Source organism: Sardina pilchardus, chromosome 13 (assembly GCF_963854185.1).
Source record: "Sardina pilchardus chromosome 13, fSarPil1.1, whole genome shotgun sequence".
In the NCBI taxonomy this organism is placed as follows: Eukaryota; Metazoa; Chordata; class Actinopteri; order Clupeiformes; family Clupeidae; genus Sardina; species Sardina pilchardus.
Window position 1 is genome coordinate 19,273,199 of NC_085006.1, and position 19,214 is coordinate 19,292,412.

General features: G+C 41.8%; 3 protein-coding genes across 4 annotated transcripts; all 3 read left to right on the plus strand.

Annotated features, from left to right (window-relative positions):
• Window positions 1-1,007: 1,007 nt before the first annotated feature.
• Window positions 1,008-9,092, plus strand: LOC134099807 (P2Y purinoceptor 14-like). Of its 2 annotated transcripts, none has more exons than XM_062552812.1 (3): window positions 1,008-1,127; window positions 2,597-2,997; window positions 8,203-9,092. In XM_062552812.1, exons 2-3 carry the CDS (start codon window positions 2,597-2,599, stop codon window positions 8,906-8,908), a joined length of 1,107 nt encoding a protein of 368 aa, XP_062408796.1. In that variant the 5' UTR covers window positions 1,008-1,127; the 3' UTR covers window positions 8,909-9,092. The 2 variants fall into 2 exon arrangements, with proteins under 2 accessions (XP_062408796.1, XP_062408794.1); XM_062552810.1 differs by having other exon boundaries at window positions 1,015-1,136.
• Window positions 9,093-9,627: 535 nt separating this feature from the next.
• gpr171 (G protein-coupled receptor 171) lies at window positions 9,628-13,357 on the plus strand. Its single transcript, XM_062552854.1, has 3 exons — window positions 9,628-10,070; window positions 10,582-10,769; window positions 11,113-13,357. The coding sequence occupies exon 3, from the start codon at window positions 11,151-11,153 to the stop codon at window positions 12,138-12,140; it is 990 nt and encodes a 329-aa protein (XP_062408838.1). The 5' UTR covers window positions 9,628-10,070; window positions 10,582-10,769; window positions 11,113-11,150; the 3' UTR covers window positions 12,141-13,357.
• A 95-nt stretch (window positions 13,358-13,452) lies between these two features.
• Window positions 13,453-18,071, plus strand: clrn1 (clarin 1). The gene is made up of 3 exons (XM_062552855.1): window positions 13,453-14,992; window positions 16,093-16,272; window positions 16,952-18,071. The coding sequence occupies exons 1-3, from the start codon at window positions 14,740-14,742 to the stop codon at window positions 17,215-17,217; spliced, it is 699 nt and encodes a 232-aa protein (XP_062408839.1). The 5' UTR covers window positions 13,453-14,739; the 3' UTR covers window positions 17,218-18,071.
• The last annotated feature ends 1,143 nt before the right edge of the window (window positions 18,072-19,214 follow it).

The window sequence follows — 19,214 nt, forward strand, 5'->3', positions numbered from 1 at the left end:
TCAGGCCTTAAGAAGACCGTGGGTGAATGCAATGTTGCCTTTTATGAAAATCAAAAAGACATAGCCTATATTTTGTGGAGTCACAATGTGTAGATATAATTATCTATAATAACTTCATTTTACAATAATTAAACTTTTGGATCCTTTTCTAAAACATAAATATGCATGTTGCCATGTAAATCAAATCTAGTCTGACTGATTAGATCTTGTCAATACGCTTGTTTGTGTTAGTGTTTGTTTGTTGTTGTTGTTGTTGTTGTTATTGTTGTTGTGTGTGTTTCCCTTCCCCCTTCCCCTTCAGATGTTGTTCAACAAATATACGCAGTACCATCATAAAACCAGCAGGAGGAAGTGTGTCGCAGCAACTCAATAAAAGTAATTTCACTACAGTCATCAATACAACAGGGTTATTCACAAGCCTAGAAGCCTACGGCTAGTTCTGCAATAGATCGTACAATGATATATTTGCATAGACAAAAATGCACCGTGCAGGGGGAAATTCTTACTCAGTATATCAGGAACTAACAAGATCACCTTTCCAGTTCTTCTACATTCCACAGCAGACTGTTCAGTCTTACTGTGCACTACTATTAAAGTATTGCATTTCCATGTCATTTAAAAAGCCAAATAAACAAATCAACAAATTGAATATGTGCTTATTCATTTATAAATGCACATCAAAAACATCAAAAAACATCAAAGGCAGCATGCTTTGCACATGCGATAAGGAGATTCCCGGAGGATGTGCATCAGAGAATCCTTTGAACTCATTATCATATTGCTTGATATTGTTTATGTTGTATGTCCAAACAAAACCACTTGATGAGGTTGCAAGCATCTCAGACATGGGTTTTTATATTAGCAGCTAAACCACTTCCCCTTGCTCTCTCCCCCCTCTCTCTCTTTCTCTCTCTCTCTCTCTCTCTCTCTCTCTCTCTCTCTCTCTCCCTCTCTCTGTCTCTCTCTCCTCCCCACCCTGCACTTCTGTCACCTTCATAACTTCTCACCAACACACCACAACTTGCTTATACCCACATGAGCTCTTCCTTGTACATCAGAACTCTTGTATAAGTTCAGACAGAAAGACAGAGAGTGGAATACTTTGAGGATTCTTTGGCAACTTAGAGGTGAGAAGGGTGAGTAACAAGCAAACATTTTCACTTAGTCCCTCATGTAGATAACTGTAAAAAGAGGTGTGTGTTCTGGAGTTTCTGTAGCCTTCTGTATGAAGTGTGATTGAAAGTGCATGGCAAACAGAATATTCCTCTTTTTAAGTCATACGAGTGGCTACAAAAAATAAGATGGGAAAACGTAAACAAGTCCAGGCATGCAAGAGAAACCAAACTGATTTGTTTTTACTGTCGATAACAAACACAGTTACATAATCGGGTTGCAGTTTGGTCAAACTGACTTGCGCTACAGTCGAGTTAAAAAAAATCTGAGATCTGAGATCTGAGAGAAATCAAAATAAATATCTGAGAATTTCAGACCTTAAGACTGAATGCAACAAAACAAAACAAAACAAAGCATACTAAATATGCAATGAATTTGGTCAGGGTAACATGATTCCATTTAAATTCCATAAATTCCATACATGTCATAAATGCATCAGTAAACATCTGTTTTTATAAAACATTGGGTCTATCTGGAGCACACAGTTTTACTCATATTCACATATGAGACCATTTTCTCCTGTGTGTCCCGCTCTGTTATTCTGCTATTTATGCTGGGGATAAAGTTCATCAACTTTATAAATAGCAATGGCCCGGGATACATCCCTGTGGAACGCCCGTCCATAATCTAGAATACATTATTGCTTGATTCATTATTTTTCAGTGGCCTATGCAAATGGTTTTGTATGGTTTATTGACCCACACAACGCAAAACAACATCAGGCAGTAGCCTATATGAGAACTGTTGACCGGACAAAATTGCTTGGGAAAGGATGTGGCGAACTCAAAGAGAGGAAATCATCTCACTAGGGAGTGCTATTAAAGGTCCTTATTGTACACTACTGGGAAAAACAAGACCTTTTTAACTTAAGTGCGTTGTTAGTGGCAGAGTTTTGCTTGTCACCCGTGAACATGGGTGACATGTATTTATGGTTACGTAATTATGTTGAGTTTCTGTTCCAAGAACTTGTCGAGTTGGATTTTACATGACATTTTTTGATTTCACAAATGTTGAAACGTATATTACAAATGTAATATATTCTCCAAAGTTTATGTTTGTGTTTATGTTTATATTTATGGAATTTTACAGATGCTTTTGTCAAAGTGACATACAAAAAATAACAATACAACAGTTATAGTAATAGTAAAAGTTATAGTAATAATAACAATAATGTCAATATAAAATCAATGAAATCTCAACTCAATACTCATAAGAACCACACAAATGAATTAATTAAGAATAAACTGAACAGATAAGTCTTAGACCGATCTTGAAAGACCCAAAACTATCACAGTTGAAAATTTCAGAAAATTTAAAATAATTTATTTTAGAATGCACATTTTTCAAAGAGGGTGTGGATGATGGTACCAGTTACTGTTGTTAAAAGTTTGCTCATGCTTGCATCGCTTCTGATCCTCGGCAGATGACCAGCTCAGAGGCAATGACTACTCCTGCGTTCAACTTCAACTCAAGCAATTCTACAACCAATGGGTCGTTGTGTAACAACACAAGTGCCCAAGTACTGGCCTACCCCTTCTTCATCTTTGGCTATGCGCTGGTGTTCCTGATAAGCCTCGTGCTGAACGGATTTACCCTGAAAGTCTACTTCTGCCGCTCTCAACGCAACACCACCACAGTCACCATTTACCTTCAAAATCTGGTCATATCTGACCTATTTCTCAGCCTGTGTCTGCCTCTGCGTATAGCCAACTACGTTGTGGCGACGCCTGCCATGCGTCAAATCTACTGCAGTTTTGGAGCCTCGGCCTTCTATCTGAACATGTATGCCAGCATCATCTTCATGGAGTACATTGCTGCCAACAGGTAAAGAACAGCAAGGCATTCGGGGTGAACTTCACCTTTATGTGTACTATCTACATGCTGCACTGTAATACACTACTTTAAGGTATAAATTATAAACTGGCCTTTAAGACTTGGGCAAAATGGGCACGCAAATTCAGGTAAAATGTGAAAACCTGCCCTGACTTGACCTGAACATGATGTTTTGGGTATAAAGTCAACATCCACAGCTCAACATGATGCGTAACATGTTCTAAAGGTTTTGGTCTGTGGTTTAACACTGTCAAAGAATGACTGATGCAAAATGTCCAATGAAGTCGGTTGATGTGTGACAATTCGGGCTGGACATGAGTAAGCTGTTTCTAAGTAATTTCATTTGAAATAGGCCATGTTTGTTTGATTTTCAGCGATAAGAGCAATAAGGACACCGTGTGCATTTTTGTTGTTCTGTGTGGTTCTCTTGCTGTGGCCTCAATGCAAATGCAACAAGAAGGGCAAGCTGTATATGACGCACATGATGCCTTCCTTTACTTAAGCAATAAGCCCCGATAGGCCGTGCTTTATACTGTATAATCAAACTGTTTGATTATACAGTATAAAGTGTAGTATATTTCCCATAGAACAAAATATACATGAGTGCTGGGCACTGACCTACTGTAAGTATTGATGACTGAGACAGCTGGTTATTCATAGTTAGTCAGACTTCATGGGTCCAGAACATGTGAGACGCACAGGCGCCTCTCAGAAATGTAGACCTAAGTAAAAACTAGCCTTCACCTAGTTTGGAAGGAAGATGTGCAACTGTCTGCTACTTTGGGTGACCACAGATATGTTACAGTAGTTTCACCAGGTATAAAAGCAAAGTGACATTTTGTACTGTCCGAGCATACTTCATGAACCGTGGCTCTGGGAGGAATAAACACAATCTTCAGTATTCTTTCATCTTGCAAGTTTGCATTATTGGACTTTTGAATACCCACATTTTGACACGACAAAAGCACGGCCTCTAGGGGCTTATTGCTTAATTAAATCACATTGGGCTGACGCTTTTTAGCCGAAGCGACTTTTGTTGTTGTAAACAGCTTATGCTTTTTCAAGCAATTCTCCCAACAATTCTAGGAAGATTTTAGGAAAGGTAGAGTGCAATAAGAATAAGTGCATCAGTGAGTGCTGTTGTCAAGTGTCAGGTGGTAGTCAGGTGGTAAGTCTGGGACACCTTTCTAGACTCCATGTCTCACTGCATAAACTATGGCCTGGGCACCCATAGAAGGGGTGTGTTTGGGTTAGCTGTTTCTATAGTTAAAGTCATTTAATTTGAAATAGGCCATGTTGGTTTGATTTTTCAGCGATAAGAGCAATAAGGACACCGTGTGCATTTTTGTTGTTCTGTGTGGTTCTCTTGCTGTGGCCTCAATGCAAATGCAACAAGAAGGGCAAGCTGCATATGACGCACATGATGCCTTCCTTTACATTACATTGAATCACATTGGGCTGACACTTTTTAGCCAAAGCGACTTAAAACATTGTAAACAGTTTGTGCTTTTTCAAGCAATTCTGACAACAATTCTAGGAAGATTTTAGGAAAGGTAGAGTGCAATAAGAATAAGTGCATCAGTGAGTGCTGTTGTCAAGTGTCAGTTATAGTCAGGTGGTAAGTCTGGCACACCTTTAGACTCCATGTCTCACTGCATAAACTATGGCCTGGGCACCCATAGAAGGGGTGTGTTTGGGTTAGCGGTTCCTATAGTTAAAGTTTCTAGACTTTGTTCTCCGTAAACCTGTTCTGAGATATACTCATAGCCTTATCAAATGTAGCTGCTATGGGACATGATCAGAGTATCACGATAAATGCAACTGTAATGGGTTTTTGGAAACTCTGGCAGTCATGTTTTACCTTTTACCTTTTACCTTAGAATGATAACTGCATCATTAAATAACTTCTTTATTATTACAGTGCATGAAAATGCACTGTACTGTTCTTCCTAGGCTTCTTATTATTCTTCTTCTAACGTATTTAATGCAGCTTCAACCGTTTGACGTAGAAACTTCATTCAAACTTTGTAACGTAGGTCTTGCTTAGGACACCCGTGCTATGAATTTTTCAACATTGTAACTTTTATACTTTTTAAACTATTAGTTAAAAACTATTACAATTTCCCCCATAGACTTAACATTGCTCATTATGACATCATGGCAGCAATTAGAATCTTACGCCAGCTGGTCAGCCACCTGCAGCCAACTGTCAATTTCTCTGGCTTTAAGCATACAGTCTCTCAGAAGACTACATATCCTGTTAACTGTTTCCTCTGCCCACAACTGTTTCAAAATAAAAGTCCTCACCGCAATAATACACTATTAAATCATTTAACCATTGAAACTGCTCATCTATTGAACTGTTCAACGATTCCAACTGTCAGTTATCATCAACTATGCTTCCATTCAACTACATGAAACCTCCATGTACCTAGCAACCAACATACCAACCATTAAAATTAAGCATTTATGACCGTTTCCATAGCAACCAACATGATTATGCTGCAGTAACTTCTTGCTTCCTGATAGTGGCCACCATGGATACCCTAGCAACAAATGTTTCAAAATAAAAGTCCTCACTAGCAAGTTAGCTAGTTAGCATGGTTAGCATAGTTAACATTGTTAGCATAGTTAGCATTTTTAGCATAACTGCAAAAAAACATCTAACTAAGTTAGCTAATCAACCTGGTTAGCATTGTTAGCAATTTTAGCTTTGTTAGCATAGTTAGCATTTTTAGCATTATTGCTAGAAATCATCAGTTAAGTTAGCTAATCAACCTGTTTAGCATTGTTAGTTTAAGTTAGCATTGTTACCATAGTTAGCATTGCTAGCATAGTTAGCATTTTTAGCATAACTGCTAGAAATCATTAGCTAAGTTAGCTAATCAACCTGGTTAACACTGTGAGCATAGTTAGCATAGTTAACATTTTTACCATTACTGCATGAAATCAGTAGCTAAGTTAACCTATCAACCTGGTTATCATTGTTACAATAGTTAACATTTTAACATGAATAGAAATCAGCAAATCAAAATGTTTCAGCTTTAAACTGTCTACCTTCACACTATCAACTCTCTGTAAACTATGCAACCACCATGTTTACCCTAGCTACACCTTAGTAACCATATCTACATTATCTATCTATTTTTGCATTTTCATGCACTGGTAATTCCTTGGAATTGCATTTCTAGTTCTTTTTTGAAATCATTATTATTATTTGTTTTACTTTTATTTTTTGTTCTTCTTTACTTTTTTCATCTTTTCCCTTTTCCTTACTCATTTTCAAGTCACTGAAACTGAAGGTAAAAGAGGAATTATGGATTGAGAGTGAAGACAGGGAAGTGGTCAGCACTGGTATACATAAGCATATTTCAGAGGTTTTTTTGTTAGCAATTGGCATTTAAGGGACTGCCATTTCCTTTTCTGTGTAATTATGCAAGTTCCAATTGTAATGCTGGATAGGAGGTCCACTGTCAACATTTATCACTTCCTCTTACCTAGCCCTGGTAGCATATACTGTATGGAGACCTTGATTTGTCAAAGGTTCGTATGGGTATTTCCAGGCTGCCTCTTACCTATAGTGTACACCAGTCTGTGCACAGTACATTGCTGTAGTTTACAGTGTCAATGTCAGGCAGATGTGTTTGCATTTTCACTACAGTACTATAAGTACAGCACACCACAGCATAATTGATCATTTATATACTGTACACATGGTTTTCAGTCAGATTAACAGATAGCTGGTTGCTGAGCCCAACTGCTGACATGGCCATGTGAATTAAAAGAAGAAGCAGAACTTGATGACATGATATTGTTTTTCAAACTAATTTGTCAAGAAAGGAACAATGGCAGTCAGGCATAGCCGGTTGCTGAATAATGAACCCAACTGCTGACATGGCCATGTCATTTAAAAGGAGAAGCAGGACAGCTTGCTTGCTGGTCCAACATAAAGTGTGTAGATCAAAATAATTTTGTAAACAACTTTTTCAGGAAAGGAATGATGACAGCCGGACAGATTAACCTGGCCACGCCCACCACTAAATCTCCTTTCAGGGGACACTAGTCTGGAACACGACAGTTCACTAGCGTTTCCCCAAGTCGGCAGACTATCTGCCCAATCAGCAGCGAGAGGGGATGACGCTAAAGATTTGAAACAGAAAGGGGTTATTGTTTCCTGGCTACCAAAGCTGTCGTTTATGAGTTTGTAAAGTTAGCAGAGTAGGAAGTAACATATGGAATCTCTGTCCGATTGTTAACACTATGGGCCTCTCTCATTCGTCTTTTTATCTATCCTCCCTTCCTTCCTTGGTCCTCGTTCCCATTGATATAGATAAAGAATTATGGGGCGGCAACAGTGGGATAGTCTATCCAGTGTTAGATCAGTGGGAACGAGCCTGGAGGATTGAGGATCGAGGAGAGAGGTTGCAAATGGGCCTATGTTTATGCCTGTCAACATGTTGTTGTAAGCTATTCCCAATCGGGTGACCACTCTCTTCACTTTGTGAATGAGATACTAGTCTAGTGACCGCTAGTCACCATTAATCTTGCATGCCAGGCTAGTCAGACATAACTGGTTACTAAATAAAGAACCCAACTGAAGGTTCTAATTCCAAAGATTGCGATTGAAACACACCCCAGATTGACTGTGAAGCTCACCAACCAGAAATGCTGTGCTTCTCAAGTACTATGCATGCTCACCAATCAGAAGATGATCAGTCAAGGAGGATGGATTTAAAAATTATTTGTGAATACATTGACTGTACATGAAATATTGTAGCCGTTGCAATTAGATAAATGCAGTGGTTCATATTGCAATTGTGATTGCACTACAAGTTTCTCAGTTTTAGACCTGCATATGCAGAGTGGAAAAGTCCAGCTTCAGAAAGTAAAGGTCCTACCACATATATGTGCCAACCATTTACTTAAACCGGCAGAAAAGGTCACAGCTGTGTCATTTGCGTCAGACTCGACTCTGATCAAAAGGGATTTTTTTTTATGACTTGAGCTTGACTCGGACTCAAACACCGGGGACTCGAGAGTGGGCTGACTTGATGTTTAGTGACTCAGCTCCAACACTGATGACGGTAGACCTAAAAGAGTCTTATGAACCTAAGACATCCTGACCTGTATATCTGTGTGCTATTTTTTAACTATCAGGGTGATTAACCATTGCCCGTATTCCTCCTCTTCAAACAGGTACCTGAAGATTGTCCGGCCACTGGAGAACAACATCTTACAAACACCACGCGCTGCACGAATCATCTCCATAGTAACCTGGACCTTCCTGGGAGGAGCGGCCCTCTTGTACATGGTGATCTCCCTCATCTCCTCCAGGGACAACATCACCTTCTCTCCCCACAGCGTTGGCTGTGAGTCCCTGCACAGCCAGAGGGTCAGCCAGCTCTACAAGGCCGTGCACACCACATCGGCGGCCATTTTCTTTTTCGTGCTGGTCTCCCTGGTGTTCCTGTACCACGGCACCACGCGGCGGCTGAGGCAGGCCCAGAAGTCCCCGCAGTCCAAGAGCGGCTGCCGGAAGCTGGCCAAGGCCAAGCGGAACATGCTGATCCTGGTGAGCATGTTCTGCGTGTGCTTCGTGCCGTACCACCTGGTGCGGCTGCCCTACGCCTTCCTGAAGCAGAAGCTGACGTGCTTCACCTGGGCCCACGCCTTCTTCACGCTCAAAGAGGCCACGGTGTTGCTGTCCGTCTGCAACGCCTGTCTGGACCCCTTCATCTACTTCATCTTCTGCAAGGCCTTCAGAGCCCAGCTGGGCCTAAAAAAGGAGGCCCAGGGGCCGTCGTCAAGCGTCACCGAGGTGCGCCGGCTCTCCATGAGAAGAGAGAGCCTGAAGCCGCTAAACGCGGCGACCATCATTCAGGCCATGCAGCCCAACAAGTGAACTTCCTCAAATGCATCCTCATGAGTTCGTCTGAAACGTCATGTTCACATACGCTTTTAAATATAGATATGGAGCTGCTGTGTATAGTGACTGAGTGTGGATTGCAATCAAACTTCAAAACTCCAGAGCCCAAAAGCTGTAAACCACTATAGTTCTGTCATGTGTGTTATGACAACTGTAACTATCAAAGAACTCAACTGAAAGTACAGCTGAAGTACAGAATTATTTAATTTTTTATTCTAAATAATATTTATATAGATTTTTTTTTGGTTGGGGGGGGGGGGGGGGGGGGTACACAATACTGTTAAAAAAATACTGAGAAACAGATAGTAATCTTGCTTCCTCTTCTTATACTTTACTTATACACAGCAATCAGACGGTACACATCTGTCCTTAGACATCCTTGGTGGAACTATTACAAACTCACACACAGATTCTGTGATGATATTTAAGCTTTTTAGAGCATGGGGAATTTAGATGTAGTGTCATCTATTACCGGCAGTGCCCACGCATTTAGAAATGTAGTGAGTCGCAGTCAACACTGCGTTATCGGTGAGACCAACAGACTAAACTCATTTAGGGGAGAGCAAACCACAAAAGGTTGAAGTTGGCTGAAGTGCATCATCCCAAACACCCACAAAAGAGGGGAAGCACGGAGCTCCTCAGCTGGGGGGAGAGGGGGGGGGGGGGGGGGGGGGGTACACAAGGTTTGGGTTATATTTGTGTCTACTGTATGTTCTACAGAGGAGGAAGGACTGGTGTAAAACTCTTCAGCTTCATCAACCTCCATGAAACAAGACTAGACGAAGGAAATGAGAGCGTGCTCTCCGAAAGCAGGAACTGATAAGACAGAGTTTGGCCACAGACATTTGAAAGGGGAGGTGTTTTTTTTTTTTTTGCTGTTTTCTTGTGGTTGCTAGTCTGACACAGAATCTGGAAACTTTGGTTTCCGTAACGTCACTACACTGCTGTCCACAGTATAGAGGAGGGACTTGGTTCTCTCTAGCACTTCTTGGTTTGCTTTCTCTCTTTTTGTTGCTTTTTTCTAGTCGTCGCTCTGCCACAGAAGAGTCATGGCTGGGCTCTAGAGCCGATTCGGACTCCTAGTCGCGTGGCCGATTTGCACGTCAGTTTGTGGCCGTCTTGCTCAGCGGTACATGCGGTGAGTTGTCTCTTGGAACATGCCTTATCTCCTGTAGCACATGTCAACTTGAACTAGACACGTTCCTTTTTTCAAACCATGAATGTCTAATTCTATCTATATGTTGGTGATTTTGTGGTGCTATCTAAATATTAATAGCGATAATCAGCTTGGCTTCCCAGACAAACTGAGCCTATTTTATTTAACAGAGTTTAATTTAAGTTTGACTCAGCCACACTGGAGGTGCACTGATACCAGACCGATGCAGTTTGTCAGGCTCTATATTTGCATCTCTTCCTGTTGGTTTTACCAGTGCCATGTAAGGGGTTTATTGTGTGATCAGGAACAAAATCGTGCATTGAGTTACTCATGGACACCTAGCTTTCCATGTAGATAAGACTATTTTCAAGTGTTTTCAAGTCTTCCAACATCAAAGGAGGTGCAGAAGTTTGTTGGAATTGATACTGCATTGATGAACTAGATTTAAAATCCCAAGTTAAAGTCCTGTTTTCAAACTTTTTGTCGTGGGCAGAGTGATTCATCTTCAAAGGGACTGCGATGCATGAGGGGAAAACTAGAAACTTGTGCACGAAACGGTTCACCACTTCCTGACATGCTCATGTAATGTGTCTGCGGAGAGGCCCAGTGACGTGCAGACACAGACACCGACACCAACGTACCGTATGTCAGTCAACCTCAGCTTAGTCATCAGGAGCTGAGGTATTTTGGAGATTTGGGGTCATTTGTATTGATGTGGGGATTTCTAAGGAATCTTTCTAAGTATCATTTTAGGCCAATGTTGTTAGAGTGCATTTGTAAGGCACAATTAAAGCACCTGATTTAAGGGCAATGGACATTTAATTAAAGGGGGATTTGAATGAGGCAATAATTCTTAAACAAATGAATTTAATGAGATGCTTCAGTTTGACCATCACTTACAGTATACTATCTGCCTTTGTGTGAGATATGGGAGGCTATACAGTTGCGAAAAATGCAGTAAAAAGGCAAATTGATCCTCAGGTTCTTGTGCCACTGATATGAACTCATGTTCTTGCTTCTATAGGTTTTGAGCTATACTCACCTTCACTTCACCAATCAGCAATGGCGTCCTCCTTCAACTCCAGCTGTGTGGTCAATGACAACATGGAGCCCTTCGCAGCCATGTACATCGTCATCTTCCTGGTGGGGATGGCTGGGTGTCTGGTGTCCCTCTGGGCCTTCGTCCGCGGCCGCGCCACCAAAAAGTGCATGAGCGTCTACCTCATCAACCTGCTGACCTCCGACTTCCTCCTGATGCTCGCGCTGCCGTTCAAGATCGCCAAGGACCTGGGCGTGGACTCGGTCCCCTTCAGCGTCTTCCAGTGCCAGTGCAGCAGCGTGCTCATCTACATCAACATGTACGCGTCCATCACCTTCCTGGCCTTCGTGAGCATGAACCGCTACCTGCAGATCACCCAGAGCTCGCGCCTGCTCCACCTGCAGGAGCCGTGCTTCGCCGGCGTCATGTCCGCCGTGGTCTGGCTCCTGGTGCTCTTCATCAACGTGCCCAACATGGTCATCCCCATCGAGGAGGAGCTCCCCGCGGCGCCCTTCGGCTGCGCCGAGCTCAAGACCCAGTTCGGGAAGCACTGGCACGTGCTGTCCGTCTTCCTGGGCATGGCCATCTTCCTCAACGCCTCGGCCGCGCTGCTGCTCTCCAACGGCCTGGTGCTGAAGCAGCTGTGGGGGCGGCGCCACGCCGAGCCGGCGGAACGCGCCAGCGCGCGCCAGGCCACCGTCAGCATCGCCACGGTGACCGGGGCCTACGTGCTGTGCTTCGTGCCGTACCACGCCGTGCGCATGCCCTACACCTTCACCCAGACCAACATCATCGGCGACTGCGAGCTCCACCGCTCGCTCTTCCTCGCCAAGGAGTCCACGCTCCTGCTGGCCATCCTGCACCTGTGCTTCGACCCCATCCTCTACTTCTACCTGTCCAGCTCGGTCAGGTTAAAGGTCACCGGGGTGCTCTCCAGCATGAGGGGCCGTGCCGTGGACAAAGAGACGGCGCCTGGCCCTGAACTAGAGCAGAAGCTAGCGACGGAACCATGAGAGAGAGAGAGAAAGAGAGAGACAGAGAGAGAGAGAGAGAGAGAGAGAGAGAGGAAGAGAGGGGGGGAGAGAGAGAGAGAGAAGAGAGGAAGTGACAGTGGGACTAAAAGAGAGGATGATAGCATATTACGTCTGTAAGAAAGGGTTTGTGGTTTGTGGCTTTGTGCTTTTACATAACCCTACAACTCTAACCCTCTCCCTGACCATGGACCCTGGCCATAACGAATGTATAATGAGCGGGTAAAAAAGAGAAATGAATGATACAGTATAAGTGTGTGTGTGTGTTCATGTGTGTGTGAGATAGATAGATAGATAGAGAGAGAGAGAGAGAGAGAGAGAGAGAGAGAGAGAGAGAGAGAGAGAGAGAGAGCAAAGGAAGGAGTGCATGCGTATGTGTACGTGAGAGAGAGGGTGTGACGGACACCACGGGAAATAAGAAAAGCAGACAGAAGGAGACAAAATCAGTGCAACGTGACTGTGAGACATCATGAAACCAGTAGAAACCTGTCCAAAATGGTGGAAAGACCATGTACGGTCAATAATAGAGTCCGACTGACCACAGAACTAGGATTGGTATCTAGAAAAAAACAACTTCCTGTTTTCACACACAACTAGGGCTATTGTACAGAGACTGCCTTCACAGGCAGGTGCAGACTGAGTTTGTCTTTTTCATCTTTGTGTGCAAGCAAAGTGCGCTTTAGCGTGTTCTACTGTACTGTCTCTCTTTTTATACTTTTTGGTGCGTTTACTCAGAGATATTGTAATTTATTGTATAAGATTATCATATTGTAAATAGAAGTACAAATCCATAGAAATATAATAAAATACTGCAGCAGTATTATAATTATTGTTGATTAACCTTATGATACTGCATTGTAGGTCTGGGCTACTATTGACACATTTTAGTCATGATGCACTTAGGTGATGAACAGTCTACTTCTTAGTTCTTTGAGCAAAGACTATAATTTAATAAATGTATTTTAGGTTAATGTACTGTATAGGCTACTTTGTTTTTAATTGAATTGCTTATTAATCAAATAAGTAGAATCATATCATAAATGGGTCAGATTTATCTATACATTTGCAGTCCTCTGCCTGATGATCTTTGGTAAAAGTCCACAAATCAACAAATGAAAGAAGAAAAATAAATGAATTACAAAAGAAAACAAATCAACAAAACATGCAAAACATGCAAACATACTGGCGGCTGTAATTTGCATTATTAGGCTACCGAATCTTGTTGAATTAAAATACAGCTTATTTGATTCTTCTGTTGTGCTTATAAAGCTTTCTTGGTCTTGCTACCACCATACTAAGCTCAATCTTTTAAGATTGAACATTAGTCTAAGGAGTCTGCGCTTTATTTCTCCTGCACAAGAGGCGTGATCAATGGGCATATAGTTCAAATGACTGTACGCTTTTGGATAGTCCTTCAAGCAATCAGAGCATCAATCCGAGTGGGCCTTTTGCTAGTTTGTGATTGGACCAAAAGGTGTGGACTGGAAGCAGGAGAGATAGCCTGAATGTGCAAATTCCCGATCTGAGCTGCAGGGCAAAATCCAAATCACCAGCAGAGGCAGGGTTCACAGAGCCTAAAGCTTTTGGGTACTTCACCTCTAATACAAAAGTGGCTCTATTGTCTGCCAGTGGTTGAACACAAACCCAATAATGTCCACAATTTGGGGAAAAAAGACTCATGCACCCCATGGCATTGTTGGAAAGCTAATTGCCCCTGAGGTTTGCTCTTGTTTTGCATGCAAAATGTAGCCTGTTTCATTTCATTTCATTCGAGTTATGAAGATGGAGGGACTGAATGTAATACTTTACAGATTTCAAGGCACAAAGACACAATTACTTGTTTACAGATGGTCAAAGGCACGTTACTTGCTTACACTTGAATACAAAATGAAGAACTGATATGGCAAACTTAAAAGGCTGCTCTGTCCAAGTCCATTCAAGCGTTACATTACGCTGCTGTATCTAACACCCTTCCTGATATTCATTTTTTTTATTGAGTAATTTAATTCAGTCTGTGCCATATACTTTTCATTTATTTAACGTTACGTGTCCTTCAATTAAGCTACACATGCGAATTTAGGTTGTTGAACAGTTTAGTGTTGTTGGCCCTCTCGTCGCATTGCAATTACATATAATTTATGGGCTATTTAAACCAAATGAAGGTGACATTTATGGCTTCCCCCTATCAGGAGTTGGTTTTGGCGAGGCAGCTGAATGAAATGTATAATGGTGCCTGCACCCTGCGACATAACCAATCAGTCTTTAAGGTCACTGCATCGGCTGGCTCCAGAAACTCCATCAGTCAACTGACGCTCTCAGAAATTTAAACCGGTGGTTACTTGGAGACGGAGAAAGGGCGAAAACGAGGCGAGCGCGGTAACCTTATACGCTGGACATCTAATGGCTACAACGCACATCGAGGGGTAGCTTACCTTTTGATTCCCAAATTTCATACATCTTTAACTGATACTCAAATACAATTTACAGCGCTTTCAGGAAGCCAAATGACCGCATCTGCTCGTAAGAATGCGCTGTGATCACCTGGATCTCACCTGAACTTTTACCGGGCTTGGAGAGCGCAATGGCGAATCGGCAAAAGAAAATAATATTTTCAGTAGGCGGTTTTCTATGTTTCGCCTGCGTTTTGATAGTCGCCGCCGCGATGGGTACACACTTTTGGATCAAGGGAACCGTTCTTTGTAAAACAGGCGCGCAGTTGGTCAACGCCTCCGGTCCTGAGCTGGATAAATTTATTGGTATGGTGAGCTACGGACTTTTTCACGGGCAACGCGTGAAGCAATGTGGTCTTGGTGGAAGACCTTTCCGATTTTCATGTGAGTAAACTACAGTATGAGCACACTTTGTTTCTGTAACTGTACAATTATTTTACATGCATGCGTCACTGATTAAAGGCTATTCAATTATAGGCCTACGGTCCCATCGTGTTGTGTTACATTTACATGTATTATTTAAAGTTCTACAACGCAAATGTTGTTTAACAAAGTCTGAATAATAAACGTAAGAGGGGAACCAATATTGAAGCATGTCTTGAAGCCTATTTCATTTGGTGGCTGTGCTTTCGGACCTAGGTTAGCTCTGACAACAAGTGTGGCTTACTATCGCGCTACAGTCACGCTAACCATGACTGGGCTTGTAGCCTAGACCTACCCATGCCAATTTGCCCGTCTTGTAAGGCCAGGTTACGCATGACTGTAGCACAATTATCTGAGAGTAAAATTAAGCCTTGACTGACGAAGAAGACAGCTGAATGTCCCTTTACTGAGATACATGTGCATAATAGCTTATCTATCTTATTAAACTACTGAATGAGCTTAACGTTCCTTGTTGTATTGAATCTGTGGTGACTTGGGAGACACTGTTTTGATGACACCCCACCGAACGCAGTCCAATCGCGCATTATCTGCAGTGATGCAATGACAGTAGGCCTAGCTGACAACAGCAAAATTTCCTAAACGAATTCACTTAATGAGTTCTGGAATGGCGAACAAATTGAAAGGCTGTTATTTCTGGTCGAGTGGGCTCTACTGCCACACTGGAGAACAAGATACAGATTGTTTTAGTGAGCTTCTCTCAGTGGTCAATACAGGGCCAGGCTACAGCCTAAATTGAAGGCCCAATGCTAGCTTGCGCTGTACCAATGTAGGCTACAAGACTGATAGATGATAGAAGATAGATACTTTATTGATCCCCAAGGGGAAATTCAAGGTCCAGCTTAAGACACCACACACAACATACATTACAATGTAAACAGGAAAAATACAATGATAGGCCCGCTGTCAATCAAGGCAACGGTAAAATACAAGGACAAATGCATTCAACTCAAATGTAGTCTATACCTATTAGGTTAACCTGTCTAAACAAGGCAAACTGATGATGTTACTTACTGATGATGAAACTTACCACTTCCTTGTAGTCTTTCCTGACCTGTTGGATGCCATCCCAGCCAATCTCCACATCAGTGTGATCTTCTTCTGTGGTGTGCTCATTTTCTTCTCCTGCGTCTCCACGGCCTTCTTTTTGTACAACGCCTTTGGCAGCCCCTATGAGACTCTACAAGGCCCCCTTGGACTGTACCTGTGGAACTTCATCAGCTGTAAGTGCCAAATACAACGATAGGCTACAATTCCATACATAACCCTCTGAGTAAAAACAAGTTACCTGTAACCTGTACCTGAAGTATGAAGTTTTTGTTGTAAAAAAATGAAAATGCTTATGGGCTTCTAATAAGCTCTAAGAAATGATAAATACATTGTATTTCCCAACATTACTCTCACTTTACATGTTTCTTGTTTTTTGTATACTTGATGTAGTTGTGTCATTGTCCTTATGCCCTTGCAGTAGATTTAGATTATGTTTTTGTCCAGCTGTAGGAATTGTTCATTATTCAGGGGTATACTGAACCCCCAAAGGACCATGGTGGAAATGATCTTTCTAGAGGTGGTTAGAGGAGTTTATTTTTAGAGCCTCTTTGGTGTTTTCTTGCAATACCTCTACTTTCCCTTGCAATAAGTTTTACGTTCCCTCGCAGTACTTTTGTCAAAGTCAAAAGTGTTGCGAACGAATGCAAAACTGATGTATTGTAATGCAAAAGGAGTTCTAAAAATAAATTCCCACTTATAAAAAGATCATTTCCTCCACGATCCTTCGGATTCTCCGTACGTATCACTGACCATGATTGATCTTATACTGACAATTAACACTCTTGCAGTTGCCTGGGTCACTGTGACCTTTCTGTCTGACCGGTCCTCTCTCTTCTCTCCTCACCTCTATAGGTGTCTGCAGCTGTCTGGTCATGATCCTGTTTGGTGCTGAGGTGAAGCTCCATCGCCTCTCTGAACGCATCGCCAACTTCAACGAGGGCAACTTCCTTTACAAGACTTACACGGAGCAGTATGACCGCTCTTTCTGGCTTATCTTCCTCACCTTCCTCACGCACGGCCTCAACATCCTTTTGATACGCCTCGCTGGGTTTCAGTTTCCTTTCCAGGAGGCCAAAGAGCCTGACCTGAGCACCGGGGCATCCGATCTCATGTACTAGTCGCAGTAGTTGGCCTACTTTGATCCTGTGCGATTACTTTTTCTTTATTATTATTATTGTTATTATTGGCTCCTATGATGGCATTGGAGCAACTGGGCAATACATTCTCTTCGGTGGGATCCCTGGTGGTATTAGATGTTCCGCACACACACTAAACTGTATCGTTTGAGTGGCAGTGCGTGCTGTGTATTGAAATGTGACATTTTCAGATAGAGGGGGCCCATACTGAGAGGAGTGGGTTGGTGTAGTCATGATTTGTCATGACACATTGGGCCTCTCTCAACATCCCTCCTTGATCCTCGATGCTCGGTCCTACGGATTCGTTCCCACTGATCTATAACTAGCACTGAATAGAATATTCCATTGTTGCCGCCCCATCATTCTTTATAGATCAGTGAGGACGAGGGCCGAGGAAGGGAGGATGTATAAAACACGAATGAGAGGCACCTATTGTGGTAAAGGTGGAAATGAGTTAGTCCCTAGATCCTTCTCTCGTTTTTCTAAACTGCTAACATAGCTGAAGGTATCAACCTGATTTCACTGTGGTTCAAATGGAGAACAGGAAGTAGAATAGAAAAGCACATCTTATTTCATTCCTTGTTTCTCTTAGTGTTGTGTGTGACAGTCAGTCTCATTCTTAGTTTGTCCTCAAAATACACCATGTTGTGCCAATGACTAATTGTTAAAACTGTATTAAAATTGTAGTATTTTTCTTTTAAATAGTATTTTAGTTTTTAGTTTTTTTTAGAAAGCATAATGAAGTAACATGCTAATGTAATGTGTACAATTCTATCTGTGCAGTATGTGGAAGTATTTTGGACAAAAAAATGAATAAATCCTGCAATTTTCATGGACCAGTGTTAAGTGCAAAAATCTCCATGTTATGTGATTGCATCTGAATGATCACTGTTAACCTGTATTACATTTTTTCTCAATTGCTTTGACCTGCTTAAAGAAACTGGGATCCACTTGGTCCTTATGAACACCTTCTTTGCACAGCAGAAGTCATCGTGCAAATGTATTCACACATCTCTCACACCCTTTAGCAAAACAGTTAACACGGATGTCATTCAAAGACCCCGCACGCTATTGGTGTTAGTTAGACATTCTCGCATAAGTCAATCTCTGGTACAGCTGTGTGAAACTCCTTTGCACAGTTCTTCAATCAGCAATCATTCATTATCCATAAGAGATACCATGTCAGTTCTGTGTAGCTATTTGCAAGTATGGATCTAACTAGAGAAAGTATGGCACATTTAAAGAAAGTACTGCATTGCCTATTTTGTGAAGAAAACAGTACAAAAGCTAGTTAAATTAAAATAGTTCATGAAATTTGTCTTGAAGAAATGGAAAAGTCATAGCAAAATTGTTCATTTTGAGTACTATATTTATTTATTTTTTTAGACTTCAAACAAGCACATTGGCCACTAGATGGCGATACAGGCCGATCTCTAAAGTGCCCAAATTAGAAAATGGCCAGCATATGAGAATGAAAGAGTGTAAGTGTGAAATGAAAGTCACACCTTCAGACCACCTACAGAGCTCCACAACACATCCCTCATCGATGAGGTCTCACTGCTGAGCAGCAATGCATTTTACGCAGGAATCTTAGATCATAGTAGGCCTGCATTTGATTACACTGCCATGGTTGCAGAATAAAGCTCTGGAGATGGCAATAAATAGTTATTTTGAGTTTTTATGAGTTATTATTTTATGACTGTAGTTATTAAACTTTTTTTACCCAGTCTTTCCAGAAAAAGTCCTGGCTCATCCATGTATTGTGTTTTGTTGCCAATGCCAGATAAGCATCCTTACATCCCAGACGGCCTGGAAAAATACAAACACATTCATGAAGTGAATAGTCTAGTGACACATGATTGGGATTTATTTCCAACACTTGCATCATGACGGGCATTAACTTTGAAATCATTGGTCCAGCCTTACTGTTCAATTATCACATTAATTAGAGATTCCTAACGTTACTTCCCACTTCTTTC

Coding starts and splice junctions, on each gene's coding strand:
- LOC134099807 (XM_062552812.1), top strand. CDS start 2,597: ATGACCAGCTCAGAGGCAATGACTACTCCTGCGTTCAACTTCAACTCA. Junction 2,998..8,202: donor GAGTACATTGCTGCCAACAG/GTAAAGAACAGC, acceptor CTCTTCAAACAG/GTACCTGAAGATTGTCCGGC.
- gpr171 (XM_062552854.1), top strand. CDS start 11,151: ATGGCGTCCTCCTTCAACTCCAGCTGTGTGGTCAATGACAACATGGAG.
- clrn1 (XM_062552855.1), top strand. CDS start 14,740: ATGGCGAATCGGCAAAAGAAAATAATATTTTCAGTAGGCGGTTTTCTA. Junction 14,993..16,092: donor AAGACCTTTCCGATTTTCAT/GTGAGTAAACTA, acceptor ACTTCCTTGTAG/TCTTTCCTGACCTGTTGGAT. Junction 16,273..16,951: donor CCTGTGGAACTTCATCAGCT/GTAAGTGCCAAA, acceptor TCACCTCTATAG/GTGTCTGCAGCTGTCTGGTC.